This window comes from Lagopus leucura, unplaced genomic scaffold (assembly GCF_019238085.1).
Source record: "Lagopus leucura isolate 7727_CA_CO unplaced genomic scaffold, USGS_WTPT01 Super-Scaffold_806, whole genome shotgun sequence".
NCBI lineage: Eukaryota > Metazoa > Chordata > Aves > Galliformes > Phasianidae > Lagopus > Lagopus leucura.
The window spans coordinates 9,627,755-9,646,735 of record NW_024962260.1 but is presented as its reverse complement, the minus strand read 5'-3'; the positions used below and the strand labels follow the sequence as shown (position 1 = coordinate 9,646,735).

Here is an 18,981-nt window from a genome sequence, read left to right as displayed (position 1 = left end):
TGGACAGTTTAAAAATAGACTAACATACTGAATAATAAAACACTGAAAACGTTTTTAACCTTTATTTGAGGAATGTCTAAGAAGACTAACAGAGGTACGCAGCTACACAAGTACTACATGAAGCGAAGGACATTACTGCTCTCGTTGCTGGTGAGTTTGTAGGGAAGCAGTATGAGTTTTGAAGACAGTTCTTTTTGCATGATGTATTGACTAAAGTACCATGAGAGAGTGAAGTAAAAGTATTTTTACTTCAAGAGAATGTTTGGTTTTTTTTTTTCCTTGTTTCTCTCAGGCTACTGAAATTGAACGCTTAATCACATGGTACAATCCACTCTCCTCCCCTGAATTAGAGCTGGATCAAACTGGGGAGAGCAGTGTGGCAAACTGGAGATCGAAGTATATCAGTCTAAGTGAGAAGCAATGGAAAGATAATGTGAATCTAGCTTGGAGCATCTCTCCTCACCTTGCTGTACAGCTGCCTACCCGGTGAGAAATTTCAAAAGAAAAAGCTGATGTAATTCCTGCCACCTTTCTTAGAAGTTGAGTGAGTACAGGCACAATAACTATTGAAGGTACTTGCTCTTGCTTACAGCCTCCTTGTATACCTTCATAGCTGGTTGAGACATTTCAAATAAAAAGTGGATTACTTAAAAATATATTAACTTGGCTCGATATCTATCAGAGTCCAATTTCTATCCCTTCCATCTGTTTGATGTTAACATGTAGACAGTGTTTTGTTCAGCAGAAATTATGTTCGTTTTATTAGTAGTGTTTAAACCATTAGCAGGCATAGTATTTAAACAGTTCTAGAAGTATCTTTGAATTAAGTGTTCTAGCTGTATATTGGCTTGTACTTCAAAAAGCATGCTAGGAGAATTAGCATAGTTGGCTTTGAAAGGGAAAGGAAATCCTTTCCTCCTTATAACAGTGGTAGTTTTTGCAAAACAGTGGTAGTTTGTGTGAAGCTTTCTGTAGAATCTCAGACATTATATTTCAACCAATAATTCAATAATGGGCTAAAATGCTAGCCATTAGTACAAAAGCACTGGATGAGGACCAGTTGTTCCTGAACCTGAATCCTCTCTTTGACAGCATATTGTTCCCTCAGCATGTACTGTTTGATGATTGGACTATTTGTTTGTTGAGCTTTTACTTTCCTGCCCTTTGCTGCTTTCATCTTGGTGTAAATAGAAGTGGCTTTCAAAGTTTTGTGATAAGGTTATTGTATTCCTGGTTATATGTAGATTTAAGAACACTGAAGCTATTGGAACAGAAGTAACTCGTCTGGTTCGGTTGGACCCAGGAGCTGTTAGTGATGTTCCTGAAGCAATAAAGGTACTAATGAATATTTATGTACAGGGCCCCAAAATGGCTATTTAGTTCAGTTATACTGGAAATACAGCCTTAGCTATAGCGTATGAACAGTGTATGTTCTAATGCTAAGCGTATTTCTGTAGGAGAGAATGACAAAACAGCTGTGGAAATAAGATGCTGAGGCAAAAATCACAGGAATAAAAGTAGGTGGCAAGTTAATGCTTGCTTGCTCCCAAGTGTGCTCTCACTGTACACGGAATTTCTCAGAGCTCATAAATTGCAGTACACCTGCTATTTCTGCTCCTTTTGAATAATGCATAGAAAGACCATAGGACCAAGTCATGGTGAGCAATGCTGCTGAAGTTATTTTAAGCTTAACCCGCTCTCTTGAGATGCCAAGCCTCTTAAAATGGAAGAGGCTTGTTATGTTCATCCGCAGTAAAGCATTCTGTACATCACCTCTAAAACAGACAAGAAAGCTGCACTGTTTTTTTTTTTTTAACTCATCTGTTCTTATTTTTCCCCATACTTCTCTATAATGCTTTTAGTAATGTGACCTCATTAACTTCATGTAGTGATCTAGAAGGTGGAATGATTCCAATCGTTAGATTTCCAAAGAATATAAAATAGTTGTGGTTCTATAAAATATAGCATGTTTTTTCTTGCCCTGCTTTAATAAGCTAGATTATAGCATTACTATCTGATGTACATTTCCTAGATATTACTGGGTGCTGCAAGCTGCTAATGTGGTCTGACCTGTTTTTTCAGTACTTGGTTACCTGGCATACTATTGATGCTGATGCACCTGAGCTCAGTCATGTTCTGTGCTGGGCACCAACAGATCCACCAACTGGCCTTTCCTATTTTTCAAGCATGTATCCACCTCATCCTCTAACAGCTCAGTATGGAGTTAAAGTCCTGCGGTCTTTTCCTCCGGTGAGTTTTGGCATAGTCGCAACCATAGTCATTGTGGCCACAGGCTTCATTTTAGCACTGTGGAAAGATATGTGTGCAAAATGGGCACACCCAGTTGGAGAGCATGAAGAGACTGGGATGAAAAAGTGGACTGTCCAACATATTACTGGCTTGTGTACCTGGTCATTATTTAGTCATAAATTGCACGAACTTGAATTCTTCAGTGCTCCCCTCAAACACTACCAAATTCTCCTTTCAGCAGAGAACTTTTAATACTAGTCAGACTTGCATGAGGACTATAAAAGACATTATCGTTAATACTTCTGAAGTTGAACGGGGCAGAAAAATGCTTGTATTAAAAGAGAGGGCACATATACAGTTTAAAGTAAAGAGGGGGCGGTATTTGCAATTTTGTTCTATCACGTAACTGAAGGAAACTTTTCACTGTGCACGTGACCTGTCTTCTCCTCTTGAGTACTAAAACAATAACAATAAAAACTCCATCTTTTTCAGGATGCCATTTTATTCTACATTCCACAGATTGTGCAGGCACTGCGGTATGATAAGGTGAGAATATGAAGCAGCTGCACATTAACCAAGCAAACTTTGGAAACGGCTTTTAGACTTTAAAACTGCCAAGCAGACAAAATTTAAGCTTAAAATAGTGCTGCTTATTGTTATGGTATAACTAATACATAAAAGACAAATGCCTTTAGAGGCTGTCTTGCTTTGGATGCGCTCTTTTATGCCCTCCCTGGGATGAGTAGAATTCATTTGTACACTTCAACTTCTTTTCTAAGTTTGTTCTTATTGCCTAGAAAATTTCTGTGGAACTGTGCAAGCACTTAGTTCTTTACACCAAATGTGCAGTCCATAAGATAGTATGTGCATTTCTGATAATACAGGAGCATTTAGTGGTGCCAGGCAATACCAGTGGTTCCACTGCATTTCCTCTGGTTTGTATACCTAGTATGAGCTACCTAGATTTTAAGGAAATTTGAAAACCATGTGGAACATGGAGAAAATAGCACAGATGTGCAAAGCTAGTGATGGAATATGTCAGTAATAAAGCTAAAACGTGTTAGGTCAATTCCTTACCTTTTAGAGTACAGAATCATTCTTCAGAGGCCTTTTAGCAACATGATTGAGATTGCAGAAGTCTTCTTTCCATCCGTTAAATATTTTTGACTTTTAAGAATCACTGTTAGTATGAGTAACGTTGAGTCTGCTTGATTTGTAATGATTTTTTCTTGTTGGACTGGCTATAATTGCAGATGGGTTATGTTAGAGAATACATCTTGTGGGCAGCTGCCAAATCCCAGCTCTTGGCTCACCAATTCATCTGGAACATGAAAACCAATATCTACCTGGATGAAGAAGGACACCAAAAAGATCGTGAGTTCTTTGAAATATAATATGGTTTAGCCTCGTTCTTGCCTCAGTTCAGGCTGAATCTCCTTCCTTTCTCCTGACAGGAGGGAATCCTTTAAGCTGGAAACTTCTTTAGTTTATAGAGAGAGAGGGCATGTTCTGTTGAAGTATTCTACCTGACAAAAGAGATGCAGCAATGTTTGCATTGCTACTTTTTTTTGTACCCATCACATGTATCACTTAGCTTTCTGAAATAAGCTTCTAACACAGATGTTTTCTTTTTCATGTGCAGCTGACATTGGGGAACTTCTAGAGCAGCTAGTAGAGGAGATAACTGGCTCATTATCTGGCCCAGCCAAGGAATTCTACCAGCGGGAATTTGATTTCTTTAATAAAATCACTAATGTTTCAGCCATTATCAAGTAAGTGTTACACCACAGAAATTGTGCTTTTTTGGGGGTGCACTTCTGGAAATTAACAGTGTCACAGTTAATAGGCTAAGTTGCTTTTAGTCATATTGAAATAGTATCTTCAGTGAAAGAGAATTAATTACTTACATGATAAGAAGTTGATTTTTTTTCTTTTTTAAGTGTAACTTAACAGTCATAGTAGGATGAAAGGTCTCATTTTACTTTGACTCTTAGAGGTAATTTATATCTGGCCTAATCTCTGTGCTTGAAATTGGCAGTTCTGTCTTAACCAGCTGTTGCTTCTTATTCTGGAAGCAGATGATTGTAAACTTCAGATTTAATTCGATTTTTATAAAGACATTGTGGTTAGCAATAGGAAATGAAGTTCCATGGAAGAGCACTCCAATATGTGATTGGAGTTGGAAAAACAATCCGATTTCTTATATAGTTTGAAATTCTATCAGTCTTGTTGTCACCTACATTGTTAATTGGGCTTCTTGGTTAAGCATTTAGCATTCTCCTGAAAAGTTTGGTTCAGGAAAAGCAGTACTCCTGCATTTAAGTGTGGCAGGCTGGCTGTCATTTTTTTTTTTTTTTTTTGCATACTTTAACATGTTATCCACACTTTGTGTGGACTTCTAAATAAATAAAAATAAAACATGACGAAAAACCAATCAACAAAAACACCTGAAGTACTTGTAAATAACTTACCTTCTGCTAAAATTGTGTGACACTTTTCCCCTTCACAAGGAGATCTCATGTGGTGAAATACAAATAACTGGGTTTTTTTTTTTTATACATAAGTATTTTCCCTTTGTACCTAAATTGTGGCTACAGTGAAAGATGCACTGTCAGAATAAGCAGATTGTTGATCTTTAAAAGTCTTGCTGACTGCAAGATGCTCGATTTAACTTTTATAAATCTTGCCAGTGGGTGGCAGCAGCCCAGCACGCAAGCTCTAAAATCAGTACGTGTGGTTTTATTGCATATTTTCAGAACATTCTCAAGTGTGTTAAAATGTTCGAAAGCTGTAGAATACATATTTCTTAGAAAATACCTCCTTTAAAATGAAGCTTTGCAAACCAGCAGTATAAAGGCATCAGGTTAAAGGACACTTGCTTCACAGAAACTTATCAAATGCTCCATGTCTTCAATGTTTTCATCCAGCAGGATGAATTAAAAGAGGGCTCTCGGACATGAATACCTTGAAATTTAGGATGAAATCAAACCACTTTTTGTTAGCATGGAATCATAATCAAGCAACTGTTAATAACTGTATTTGCAAGTGTTTCATTTTGCCCCTTAGGTACTTAAAAAAACAGACATGTTTTATGCATTTCCACGTAAAGGCAACAGAGAGGAGATGCTGTTTGCTTTGTAGATGGAATAAATGAGTAAATTTATAATCTATGATTATGTAAGTGTTATGTTGCTGCTTCAGTAATCTACTGTACTGCTTAAAAATAGAGCATAAGTAATAACTTTCAGTTCTGTGGTGCTACGCCAAATGTGTGCAATTGCATGGCTGATTTCAATAGATGGTTAACACAAGTGCCTGTGCAAATTGGGTAATTGCATGTACTACTTGTTAACCATGTTACCAATTATCCAGTTGACATCTGCAATCATGCAAAGTATGTGAACAAATTAGGTGTGTAATTGCATAGATATTTTGTTGGCTTGTCCTTTTTCAGTTAGCTTATCCCACTTCCAAAGCAGTGTTCTTATTCTGGTGTAAGTTCCACAAAGGAGAATTATATTGGCATAACTATACTGTTACACTGTTGACAAAAGCGTACTTTATGTGCAAATTTCTCTGCAGGAAGTATCTTCATATTTAATTCACTGCTCTTGTGCTGTTTGGATTTGACAGCTGCCTATACATCCAGTTAATGTTGTATCTACAAAGCAAGGACTTCAGTAAGACAGTGGTGCAGTAAGACATCTTTGTCATTGTATAAATTTGAAACAGAACACCAGGGAAGTACACACAATAGTATATAGAATATAGTTATATAAAATATTATTAATCTTCCTAGGCCGTTTCCTAAAGGAGATGAAAGAAAAAAAGCTTGTTTGAGTGCTCTGTCTGAGGTGAAAGTGCAGCCTGGTAAGAAGTGATTTCATCATATAATGTAGTGGTCTTTTTGCATTCAGTGTCGGTGCAAAATTTTCTGTAAGTAAATGCTAAATGTCTGGCAAGTGGCTGCTCACAGTTCTGGTGCTGGTGACAAGGTTGCTGTTCTTCTTACAGTTGATTGTTTCTCTTGAAGCAATTTGAATATTTTTACCAGCTGTTAATTTCTATGTTGTGCACCAAAGTTTTCCCCAAAGTTCTTACAGTCAAATTAGGTAACACAGGTAAAAACAGCAAAGTATATCTGAAGAGGGGAAGTTAACAGTTTTCTTTTGCGCCACCTTTTATTGAAAGAGATTAAATATCTTTAAAAATTTATCTTGAGAATAAAACATGTCCAGTTGCCTTCGTTTTCCTTTTTCTTGCTTCAGACATGCCCTTGAAACATGACCTTGACTATCTCAAAGTCCTTTCATTTATTTGTACGTGTATGTATATATATACACAAACACACAGACATATATTTTAACCATATTTTCCCCATCTGAATCTTTCTTTTAAAATGCACTTTGACCTCTGTCTGATAGGTTTCAGTTCTCCTACCATTTTTCTTCTGTTAACAGTGCACTGGAATATGCTGCTACCTCTTGCTAGAAACTCTTGTAAGAGAAGTCCTATCTGTGCATTTCTATGGTAAAGATTCTGCAGTATTAGTTCAAAACTGTATGCCAGAAATTAATGGAAATCATTGACCAATAGGAAGGGTTCTACATTCTTTGTGACATACAGACCGTATCCTCCAGTTTATCTCTAGCATTCATTTAATTCAAAAATATGTAATGAAGCTGTAGACAGTAAGAACAGTTGTTCTCCAAGTATCACTGTCACACTGGCCAATAAATCTTTTCTTTACTCTCTGCTCCATTTTGCAGGCTGCTACCTGCCCAGCAATCCTGAAGCTATTGTTCTGGACATTGATTACAAATCAGGGACCCCTATGCAGAGGTAGTGTGCTCTTTTATTCTTCCATTAAGTTAATTCATGATATTTAGTCTTTCTATAAATCCTCGTTTGGCTAACTTGCACTCATCATCTTTTTATTTATTACAATGTAGTGCAGCAAAAGCACCCTACCTGGCCAAATTTAAAGTGAAACGATGTGGAGTTAGCGAGCTTGAAAAAGAAGGTTAGTAAATGTGTTTTAATCACTGATGCTATTAAGTAAGAGTCAGCACTTTCTTTAAAATTGCCTGCTTTTAGTGACCTGTGCTGCTGCATTAAAGAAATGTGTCCATATTGAACTTAATCTGCAGTGGCTCAGCTCAAAAATGAAAATGCATAAAATGGAAAGAGAAAAATTTTGAGAACTTCTGGGTTTTTTTGTTTTTCTTCTTTTTTTTTTTTTTTTAAGTCCCTGGAAGCACGCCGCAGAAGTATCCTGAAAAAAATATGTGCAGTTACTTTAGACTGACATATAAATTAATTGCCTTTCTGTGGTTTTTTGCAGGGTAATCTAAGTGACTAGCTTAGTGTAATTTGGGCATTTATCAAGTAAATCATGAAGAGATTTTTGATGTATACGTTCCAACTCTAATACAGAAAGGAAACTGCCTTATGAAATTCATCTTGCAAAGCAGAAGTTCTTATAGTGGTACTTCAGTGTAAAATGTGATTTTGAGTGTAGGGCACTTGTCATGGTATGAAAATACTAACTGAGGTGTGCATCTGAGTTTTGCTTTTTATTCTTTGTGCAGGTCTGCGATGTCGTTCTGATTCCATCGATGAAAGTGCAGAAGAAGGAGTGGACAGTAAGAAAATCTGTTGGCAAGCAGCTATCTTCAAAGTGGGTGATGACTGCAGACAGGTACAAAGCTAGTACACTTTGCAGTTATATAAAAACAAATTTGTAGGTGACGATGTAAAAGAAGGCAATAATTTTAGCTTGGAAATGCTTTTTCTTTGGAATTTTGAGAATCCCTACTAGGTATGGACTAGGGGAGAGAATTGTGTTATATTATTCGGGAAAATTTGACTTGGATACAAATGTCATTTTTACAAGTTAGTTCACGTAATGCCATGATGTACAAATCTTTTTAGAGTTCATTTTTCAATTGAACAGTTGGTAATGTCAGAGTAATTTCCAAGGTGATATCTTGTACTATCTTGTACATTGAAGCTTGGTCCTTTTTGATTAAAGGAGAATGATGGCTATTATCTCTGAAGTTGTTAGTATTCCTCTTAATCAAAGAACGATAGAAAGGTTGTCAGCAGTTAAATCTTTGGTTTTGTTTGCTACCCGTTTGAGCATCCTTTACTTTTCCTTTTTTGATTTTCCCCAGAGCCACAGTGTATGCACAACCTGGGGAAAGTTATGTTCACTTCAGAGTTCTTCAGAGCATTTCTGTCATCTGACTTGTGATCCGTAACCCCTGTAATTCTTGTGCAATTTTTTTCTTACATAACAGGACATGTTAGCTTTACAAATCATTGATCTCTTCAAGAATATATTTCAGCTGGTAGGCTTGGATCTTTTTGTGTTTCCATATAGAGTGGTGGCCACAGCTCCTGGGGTAAGTGAGCAGTTAACTCTACTGCTGTAGAAAGTAGTTCCTAATTTAAAAACAAAAAGTAATCTTTACCTGCACACATAAGTTAACATTTCTGCAAAGACATACTATGCACGTCACGCCAAATACTTAGAGTACTATTGACACAGTCCTTCTTCTACTTTCTTCTTTTCTAAGGCTTTTGGCTCAGAAATTTTGCTGCTTGTGGTTATTCATGTTTGTTGCTTGATTTTTGGGACAACTTTGTGCAAGTCTGTAGAAAATCACAAATTGCTTGTGTCTTTATGTTGCATGGAAATTCTCAAACATTGGGTGTAGTTTGTTTTTTTTGTTTTTTTTGTTTTTTTAAATGAACATACTAGAAATTCTGTATTTGTTGATGTGAAGGCTTTCCCAAATCTCTTGGGAGACCTCTGTGACTGCCAAGAGCCACGTAGAAAATGTATGTTGGGAGTATGCTGTACAGACCTGTTTTTCTTCTTCCCTTCAGTGTGGTGTTATTGAATGCATTCCTGACTGTACGTCCCGTGACCAGCTGGGCAGGCAGACAGACTTTGGGATGTACGATTACTTTACAAGGCAATATGGAGATGAGTCTACTCTTGCATTCCAGAAGGTAAAATATCAGTTTGCAGTCGTAGTATGGTTTCAATTGAGTAATGTTCTAGCCATAAGAAATAATGACAAATAACTAGATAATTACTACTGCAATGCTGTACCTGGCTTCTGATGTAGGCAGTTCATTTTTAGCTATGAGAAAGCTAGCTAAAGAAATTACTGCAGCTGTAGGTATGTGGACAGTATTATTAAACATAGATTCAAATGAATCATTAATGGAGGAAAAATAATGTTCATCTGTATCTGCTTCTGAGATGAGTGAGTTATTAAATTATGTGTTCTTATTTGCTTTGACTTCTTGCTTTTACAGGCTCGCTATAATTTCATCCGCAGTATGGCTGCATATAGTCTTCTCCTTTTTCTGCTCCAAATTAAAGACAGGCATAATGGCAACATCATGCTGGACAAAAAGGGACACATCATTCACATTGGTCAGGCATAGTCATCTTTTCCTTCTGCTGTAAAATACTGCTAATAGAATTTTAATTTGAGATTAATCAGATTTCAGCTTTTAAATACGTGGGACGTTTTACCCGACGTTTTAATATTGTATGTGTGTTTGTGTTAGCTGCTCCTGCATAATTTCAGTTTTGCAAGGTTTTACCAGCTTCGGGAGGGAATACACATCTGTGGATTGTATGTATTCATACATATACAAGCGTATACAAATATGTATGGATGTACGAATACATATACACATATACACATTTCTTTACTGCTTGGGTGTGAACTAAAGTTGATGAGTAAATTCATATAATTGCATAAGGCTGTAACATCTGCTTTAGATTTGTTTTTCTAGAACTGCAGATGTTTTAGCCTGTTTATCTGATGTCATCATCCTTGAGTATTGTTTAATGTTAAATAATTCTTTTGTTGGTGTTTTTATACTTTATCAAAGCTTTTTTTTCTATTTGGAATTGAAATGCTGGTAGGAAAATAGATATTATGATGTGAAATGATCCCTCACTGCAAGAAAGATATTGAGGCCCTGGAACGTGTTCAGAGGAGGGCAACAAAGCTGGTGAGGGGTCTGGAACACAGGCCATATGAGGAGAGGCTGAAGGAGCTGGGAATGTTCAGCCTGGAGAAGAGGAGACTCAGGGGAGACCTCATTGCTCTCTATAACTTCCTGAAGGGAGGTTGTAGTGAGCTGGGGGTCTGCCTCTTCTCTCGTGTCATTAGTGATAGGACCAGAGGGAATGGCTTCAAGCTACGGCAGGGGAGATTCAGGCTGGACATTAGGAAGTATTACTTTTCAGAAAGGGTGGTCAGGCACTGGAATGGACTGCCCAGGGAGGTGGTGGAATCACCGACCCTGGGGGTGTTCAAGGAAAGACTGGATGTTGTGTTGAGGGACATGGTTTAGTAGGAGCTATTGGGAATAGGTGAACGGTTGGACTGGGTGATCTTTTAGGTCTTTTCCAACCTTGGTGATTCTATGATTCTATGATTCTATGAAATGCACCCCTCCTTTCTTCTGTCAGCTTTGACAGAAGAAAGCACAACTAACCACCAGAATGTCTGAAGCAGCTTATCTTTTATGTACAGATTTTGGATTCATGTTTGAGAGCTCACCTGGTGGTAATCTGGGCTGGGAGCCTGACATTAAGCTGACTGATGAGATGGTGATGATAATGGGAGGAAAAATGGAAGCAACTCCATTCAAATGGTTTATGGAGATGTGTGTCAGAGGCTATCTGGCAGTCAGGTAAAGCATTATTAACTGCTTAAAAGTGGAAGTGCTTGCACAACAAAAACCAGATGGGATGTTAAATAATAATGAACAGCAGTCTGTAGAGGGTCTTAGTCTGTCAAACTGCTGCATGAAACAAATTTTGCTGCCTAACTTTGTGGTTTTTTCTGACCTCATGACATTTGAGAAGATCATATATTACATTCAATTTATAAACGTGATCATAATCTTTCTTCAATTTAGCATGTTGTTAATTAAAACTTTGCAACAAGAAGCTACAGGAGAATCATAACCTGGTTTTCCCAACTGAGACAATCATATTAATCGCCATTTCAGCTAGAGTTAATTATGTGGAAAAAGTGCTACTATTTCTCTTGTAAAATATTAGAGATTTTGTAGCTGTGCTTTTCAGCGATGATTGCCAGCCAGTAACGTTAGAGAAATGTAACTTTAATATGCTTTACATCAAGCAAACAAGAATCATAGGAGGAGGACAAGGAGGAGGAAGATGACGAGGAGCTGAGGGTCCAGCATGAATGCTTGTAGGCCACAAGAAGTTCCTGTGGCTGCTCTCGCTTGGGCTCCCACTTGGCATTGCAAGTTTTGCTTTAACATGGAGAATGAGTACGAAATGGATGTGAAGTGGATGTTGTATATAGTTAGGAGGACAGTATGACAGAGCCCAGATAAGGGATTGTTCTGTCATCACGAGTGTGGAACATTACTGATGTTATCTTGCAGAATTAGTTTACTCAGCAAGTAGCCCCAGAAGGGGCTGTCTTGGAGTTGAGCACAATTTGCTTCCTTGAAGTGGCGCAATCTAGGGAGTTTTATGTCAAGCCAGAAATGTCACTCCAGTAGCAGAGTAGTGATAGATTTAGTGGGAGCTCCTTTGAGTGGGAGGAGAGGAGGAAGAAGGGAAGCTGAGCTGATGTAGCAGACAATTATGTAGTAGAGTAACAGATTATCTTCCGATTCCTAATTACTGTAGTATCACTTTTGATGCACTGGTGGACCTTTCTGTTGCCAAAGTAGTATTATTTCCCAAAGTATTGCTTTATATAATCTTTCTCGAGGGCTCCTCATCTTGCAGCATTTTAAATCTCTCATAGTCCAATATAAAGGAATGAAATTTAATTAAAGAGATCACAAGCAATGATGTAGCTCTGCCAACAAATATGAGACGATTACATGTGTTGTTTCAATTACAGAAAAGTCTGGACTGAGTAGTCCAGCCTCAGGCTTCTCAACCTGCCTGCTTTACCTACTAAAGCTGCAGAAGTTCAAGTGCTGTAACCTTTTTGTCCTCTTTTTTTTGTTCTAGGCCTTACATGGATGCTGTAGTCTCACTTGTTACATTAATGCTGGATACAGGGCTGCCATGTTTCCGAGGGCAGACAATCAAGCTTTTAAAGTAAGCCAGCATGTATATGCACTGGAATTCATAATGCTTGCTCTCTGTAGCGTGTATATTGTCACAGTTCCTGCAGCAAGTGTTGTTGTCATGCTACTCAAATATCTTGTATTTCTTAGTGTTATAGAAACATAAGATTTTTTTGGATATTTTTTTCAAAAAGCAGGATTTTCAGAGGCCTTTTCATATGATTAGGTTCAAACTGTTTTTAAGTGACTACGTGAGCACATGTTTTATCTTAAAGTTCTTAGCACTACCAAAGCAAGAACGTAAAGAAAAGATCTGCTTTAATGAGAGGTAATGTGTTCTGTCTGAAGTGGTGTTGAAATCTGAGGAGCAGCAACTTCAAATTTGTTTGGCAGATGCAGTACTGAACTGGGACTGTTGTAACGTCAAAAGTTTATGCAAACACATACATTTTAAGCAGCCCTTCAGGCTAATGCCTCCAGAATAGTTCTGCAGTCAGTATTTCCTATATATAACTTAACTACATTTTCCTAAAAATAAACACAAATTCATGAAGTATAATGGGCTGGAACTCACAGTCATTGCTAGGTATTAAGGTATTTTAGAGGCAGTGGCTGTCTAGAGAGACCTGCTGTTACCACTCAGCTGGTCAAAAGTTCGCAGCCTCAGCCTCCACTGTAAGAATAAAGACAAGTGCTTTTAAAATATGATTATTATGTACATGTTGTCTTGAAAGAGCTACATACTTGCAGCAAATGAAATCAACATGGGGCTGAGCTTTTGCAGAAACATATTTGTGTCATGCTCAAAAGAAACCTCATTAATTTGTACTCCTATTTTTTGTGGTGCTGTTGTTGTTTTTCCTGTATAGACACAGATTCAGCCCCAACATGACCGAACGGGAGGCTGCAACTTTCATCATCAAGATCATCCAGAATTGTTTCCTCAGCAATAGGTTTGGCATTTATGTATGTCTTTTCTCTATAGTTAAAGGAAAGGTGAACCCATAAGCTGGCAAAACTGAGTGCAGCGAAAACACAGAGTCTTTGTGCTTCACTCATATTTTATTTCTGTGAGATCTTATTGTTGTTTTTTCTGACAGTGGTTGCAGTGTTTTGGTTTTTCTTTATCATTTACCTCTGGCTTTGCTTTTCTTCTCTAGGAGTAGGACCTATGATATGATTCAGTACTACCAGAATGACATCCCATACTGAGTGATGCTAAAGATTCACTGCTGACGTGACGCAGGCAATCCAATGCACTTTCTCTGGACTTTTAATAAATAAGATATGGTCAATCACATCTTACTATCTTCCACCTTTTTTGTATGTTTGTGCGCATGTGGGTACCTGTTTCCTGGACACTACAACAATCAGTCTGATTGATTACTTTCTCTCTATCAGGTTCTATTTATCTTTTTTTTTTCCCTGGATTTTTGGAGTTGGGCTGCAATCATTATTTAAAATGGAAAAAAAAAAAAAAAAAACAACCTGTACTCTAATAGTGAACGTGTGAAAGAGGTAAAGTTGTAGAGTTCTATAATTTTTCATGTGATGCAAGGATTTCTGTAATACCTTTAAAAAGTAAAAAACTTCCCTGCATGATCCCACAAAATAACATGAAAGTGAAGGAAGGGCATGCATTTCTCTTTGGAAGCAGTAATGTTGAATTGCTCAAACTTTACTGCAGGAGAAAAACCTGATAATTGTCCACAGTGGTGATACCTTATGTTCCTACTTTGCGCTGTACATGCTGCCTGCTATGTGGTATTTAATATGTACATGAAGAATGTATTTTTTTCCTTCTGTGTGTTTTTAAAAAAGAGGCTTCTGAACATATTTAATCTAGAAAATGTAATAAAAGAAAATGTAATAAAAACTTTGTTGTGAGATTTTTGACATGTATGAAATAAAACTCAGTACACTATTTTGTTCTGGCAATTTGTGTACTGGGCCCTGGTCCTTATAATGTGACTTTTTTTTTTTGCTTTTTTTTTTTTTTTTTACTGGAGGAACATGTTTTTTCTTCAGATTTTCATCTGTCTCCTTGGTCACATGTTACTCATGAGAGAAATCACTTGTTCAAGCTTCCTGCGTAGAGGAGCACGTCCTACCCCCTGCTTCCTGCTAAGAAGGCCACAGAATGTGCTAGGCACTGCTCACCGTACTTCAGCTCCGTGTTTTTTTTTCCCGGCTTCGGGGAGTCGTGATGAGAGCTAGTTTTTTGTCGGAGAACGGCCCTACCTGGGAGGCGGGGCAACGCTGTACAGGTAGGGCTTCCTTTCTCTCACGGACTGCCGAGGAAGCAGCGGTGTCAGGTGTTTGCTCTTCTATTTAAGCTGCTCTCTGGGTTGGCAACGTCAAGGGCACTTTGCTCTGGCAAACAGCAGAGGCCGAGCTGAAGGGCGAGGCCCGCCTCGTGCCCGGAGCCCGCCTTGCTGCTCGCGGCTGAGGGAAATCTTGGGGGGGCTGCGAAGCGGTAAGGTGCGGCCGCGGTGAGCCCTGAGGAGGAGCTGCTCTGTGCGTGAGGTAATTAAGATCAGAATTAAGGTACGCAAAGATATTTTGAGTGTTTTTGTCCCTGATCATTATGTTAGAATATGTTCTGGTGCCTCTGCAGCCCTGGTAGAAAAGAGGCACCAAAAAGAGGTAGAATAGTCTCTTTGAAATAATAGCTCTGTGTGTGTGTGTGTGTGTGTGTGTGTGTGTGTGTGTGTGTGTGTATAAATATACTTAGTGAAGGTGTTTCTGTCATTTCTCCACTATGAGAAACCCCAGGTCGTGGGAGAACCAGATCTCCCTTTCTTCAATTCACGTCGGCTGTTGGTATAGAAAGCCCTTAAGTAAGGAGCAGAATTTATAGCGGCTCATTTCCACCCAACGACCCACGGTTCAGTGCTGCCGTGCCTCCATCGGCGCTATTTATATGCTAATCTCACGCGCCCTGAGACTGAGGCAGCAGTCCGATCCCTCGTGCCACGTGCTGGGGCACGCGCTCCCACGGGCGTTGCTGGTGGAGGCGGAGCAGTGCTCACTGGGGCAACCAATACTGTGAGCAGACATGGAGAGAGCAGCTGATTCCTCTTGGTGCGTAACGCTTATTTCCTTTACTCCATAACTGTTCTTCTGAGATCCCCCTGGCTCCAGTCGAGTCTGGAGGTGCTGCCTTAGCCTCAGGCCTGGTGTAAGGGAGGCCTACCTGTGTTTAGCAAATCTGGGAGATGATACAGTTTGAGTGTACTGGTTAGGAGTGAATGAGCAGGCTATTAACCTTGCTTCTGAGATGAGAAGAGATGAGCGTATATCTGTGAGAAATTTCATCTTCATAGCGGTGTCAGAGTGATGCTTCAGAGAGAAATATGTCTCTGGATAGCAGAAGAGGAAAAAAAAAATCCTATATTGCCATTGTGAAGTTTTCTCACAGGAGACTTGGTGAGATATTTCACTTTATCTGAGCTTTTTAAGATGCTTGGTGTTGCTGTACAGGTGAAAAATACTTGTGTGCACCTTTACACATATGCTGTCTGTTTCCTTACTGAGAACTTGCTTTATGGTTAAAGATGCAGACCTAGCAGCTTCACAATGCCTGGCATCCTGTGTATGTCACAAGCTGTCTCTCGCATGAGACTGGTCTGTGTGTGTATGGTAGCCAAATGTACGTGAGTTAACAATCCAATAAAGTCACCTATGGGAGTTGAGCTTGGAAGAATTTTGTTAACTTAGGTAATAAAAAATTTGCAGGAATATTTTTTATTCTAAACGCCTTATATTCTGATACCGAGTCAAACTTTAATCCGATTGCCAGGCCTGGCTGCCTGTACTATCTTGAGCTACCATTATGTAAGGCAGAAAGATTGTTGGGAAAAGGAAGGTGAGAACTCTTGCAGCCATTAGGATACTGGACTGACTATAAACAGTTTAGCTGCAAATTAGAAGTTGTAAGTCAGTAGAAACTTAGACATGAATATGAGCCAGCAGTGTGCCCAGGTGGCTAAGAAGGCCAATGGCATCCTGGCTTGCATCAGAAACAGTGCTGCCACCAGGAGCAGGGCAGTGATTGTTGCCCTGTACTCAGCTCTGGTGAGGCCGCACCTTGAATACTGTGTTCAGTTTTGGGCCCTTGCTGCAAGGAAGACATTGAGGCCCTGGAGCGGGTTTGAAGAAGGGCGACAAAGCTGCGAAGGGTTTGGAGCACAGGCCTGATGAGGAGCACTGAAGGAGCTGGGATTGTTCAGTCTGGAGAAGAGGAGGCTCAGGGGAGACCTTACTGCTCTCTACAACTACTGAAGGGAGGTTGTAGGGGGTCGGCCTCTTCTCTCGTTTGACTGGTGATAGAACTAGAGGGAATGGCTTCAAACTGCACCAGGGGAGATTTAGGCTGGATGTTAGGAAATACTGCTTTTCTGAAAGTGTGGTCAGGCACTGGAATGGGCTGCCCAGGGAAGTGGCAGAGTCACCGACCCTAGAGGTGTTCAAGGAACATTTGGATTTTGTGTTGAGGGACGTGGTGTAGTGAGAACTGTTGGTGCTGAGTGGGTGGTGGGACTGAGTGACCTTGTAGGTCTTTTCCAACCTTGGTGATTCTGTGATTCTGTAAAATATCTGACCTTATTTTACCTAGACAGAAATTTTATGTGCACATTTCAGAGGACACCCACTACCAAAAGGGTTCCTGGGTCTGGGTCTTGTGCCAGGCCAGGGTGAACATTAGCTTCCCTGTTCTCCTTTGGAGACTGGAGTTACTTCTCTCTTCAGCTCAGCTCAGTGAAGAGTAAAACTGCCTCCTGTGGCAGCAGAGGAGGGAACCCAGCACTAGCATGAGGAGCAACTGTCCTTTTCCGACCCAGGTAGGAGTGATAAGAACAGGGAAGAATTCTGTGAGGTGCAGGTTCTGAGCTGAAATATGGCTCCCCCAGAAAGTGAACACAGACCTGCAAATCCATTGTCAGTGCAACCCTGCAGATGGCAATGCTTTTCAAACTCATTGCGGTTAGAGCTCTGGCAGCTGGGACAGACCCTGAGCTTTAGGAGGTTTAGGTTGGACATTAGGAGAAACTTTTTCTCTCAAAGGGTGGTCAGGCACTGGAATGGCTTGCCCAGGGAGGTGGTGGAGTTGCCGTCCCTGGTAGTGTTCAAGAGGCGCCTGGGTGAGGAGCTACGAGAGATGGTTTAGTAGGTTGTGGTACTAATAGGAATGGGAGGGTGGTTGGACTAGATGATCTTGCAGGTCGTTTCCAACCTTGTGATTCTGTGAAGAGCCTGGCAGTCTGTATTCTGGTGTATTCAGCTGGGGGAGAGGGGGTTGACCTTCCATGGGATGTAAGGGAAATGCATTTTACTGACTCTGCCTTATTGTCTCAGGTGAAGTCTTTAAACATATGAGTCTCCTCAAGTATAGTAAGTATGCAGAAATCCATAGTGTGTTCACCAGAAACCAGGTGGACAGTGGACAGTGCAGTAGTTCTTGTAATTCTGTGTTGGACAAATAGCAGCTGCATTCAGCTCCAGACATGGCTGTTTCTGTGGTTTTCTGTATGGTTTTCTTCTGAAAAGCTGCTTTTTTGAATTTTTGGAGAGGTACTTAGTATGTGGGCTCAGATGAAAGTTGTTTGTTATATTGGTTAAGATTCAGGGGTACATACTGGAAAAATACAGCGTTCTACAGTTAGCATTATCTCTTAATTTGAGGGCTTCACCTTCATGGTAGACATAGTGAGTAGATGGGCACTGTGTTTAGCCTCACAGAGTAAACAGCAGAGGCAGATGGAGGAAGAAATGGGGTCCAGAGGGAAAAAAAAAATACAGGAATAGTTGAGCTATAAAGAGCAAAATGATGGCAAATAATTCCTGCGGTCATTTGGAATACAGGCAAGTAGCAGTTAATAGTCCTCCCTTTGCTGTTTGTGGGATCAGTTGTCTGGAGTCCTCTGCCTCAAAGGTAGTCCTGATCTGTGTTGCTGTTAGGCTTAAAAAACACTTTCTAGGGGTAGATCCCAATAGAAACCTAAGCTCTGAAAAGTGCTTTCTCCCCTTTTCCTCGAGTAAACTGAGATTTACATTTTAATGCTTTCAGCATCAAGCCTACCCTTTAGGCTGCAGCCCCAGTTGATAAAGAGAGAAGTCAGTCCAGCTACATCTGAGGTCAGATCAGATCAGAGCTCAGAGGGGGGCAAGTGAGTGTACAGTAATTTCAGGCTCATTAACTTGCAGACAGAACGACTGAAACAGAGGGAAGAATTACGCTCTAGTTAAGAAGACAAACCTGCCAAGGAAACACCTGCCCTAGATCTAGAGAAACTTCGCAGACACCTCAGGAACCTGAAAGCCCAGCTGCTTTTCAGGATGATGCTGAAATTGTATTTTTCCCTGCCTCTCTACTGGCACTGTAATTCTTTCAGTCTGAATAGATGTCTTTCTTTGAGATGTGGCTCATATCTGCTTGTAGGAAAAGTGACTCAGTGCATAAGAACAAGAGTGTTGGTAATTGCATTCCTACACGCTGGCTGAGCTGTGTTAACCAACCAAGTTTGTGTTCTTGCTCTGCCTTGGCTGAAAGGTAAAACTCAAGAACTTAAATCTCACTGAAGGCTCCTTAAAACCAGAGCAGTATTTAGAGCAGGAACACCAGTTGCCGCA

At 39.8% G+C, this 18,981-nt stretch overlaps 1 protein-coding gene and 1 long non-coding RNA gene across 8 annotated transcripts in view; both read left to right on the top strand.

Annotated features, from left to right (window-relative positions):
- Nucleotides 1-13,648, top strand: part of PI4KA (phosphatidylinositol 4-kinase alpha) — a 59,311-nt gene extending 45,663 nt beyond the window's left edge. For 3 of the 5 annotated variants that reach the window (XM_042865789.1, XM_042865787.1, XM_042865788.1), the window contains exons 38-55: nucleotides 71-150; nucleotides 293-486; nucleotides 1,245-1,335; nucleotides 2,083-2,250; nucleotides 2,743-2,796; nucleotides 3,504-3,624; nucleotides 3,893-4,022; nucleotides 6,050-6,120; nucleotides 7,020-7,092; nucleotides 7,203-7,273; nucleotides 7,842-7,951; nucleotides 8,553-8,657; nucleotides 9,145-9,270; nucleotides 9,583-9,703; nucleotides 10,821-10,980; nucleotides 12,290-12,379; nucleotides 13,218-13,301; nucleotides 13,509-13,648. In XM_042865789.1, coding sequence (XP_042721723.1) covers nucleotides 71-150; nucleotides 293-486; nucleotides 1,245-1,335; nucleotides 2,083-2,250; nucleotides 2,743-2,796; nucleotides 3,504-3,624; nucleotides 3,893-4,022; nucleotides 6,050-6,120; nucleotides 7,020-7,092; nucleotides 7,203-7,273; nucleotides 7,842-7,951; nucleotides 8,553-8,657; nucleotides 9,145-9,270; nucleotides 9,583-9,703; nucleotides 10,821-10,980; nucleotides 12,290-12,379; nucleotides 13,218-13,301; nucleotides 13,509-13,560 — 1,901 coding nt within the window. In that variant the 3' untranslated portion in view covers nucleotides 13,561-13,648. The other 2 variants (XM_042865790.1, XM_042865791.1) reach the window with 2 other exon arrangements.
- Nucleotides 13,649-14,492: 844 nt separating this feature from the next.
- The window catches only part of LOC122176871, a 78,266-nt gene continuing 73,777 nt past the window's right edge, over nucleotides 14,493-18,981 (top strand). For 2 of the 3 annotated variants that reach the window (XR_006177860.1, XR_006177859.1), the window contains exon 1: nucleotides 15,383-15,432. This is a non-coding gene — a long non-coding RNA (uncharacterized LOC122176871). Of the gene's footprint in view, nucleotides 14,616-15,382; nucleotides 15,433-18,981 lie in introns of those variants that run through there. The other variant, XR_006177861.1, reaches the window with a different exon arrangement.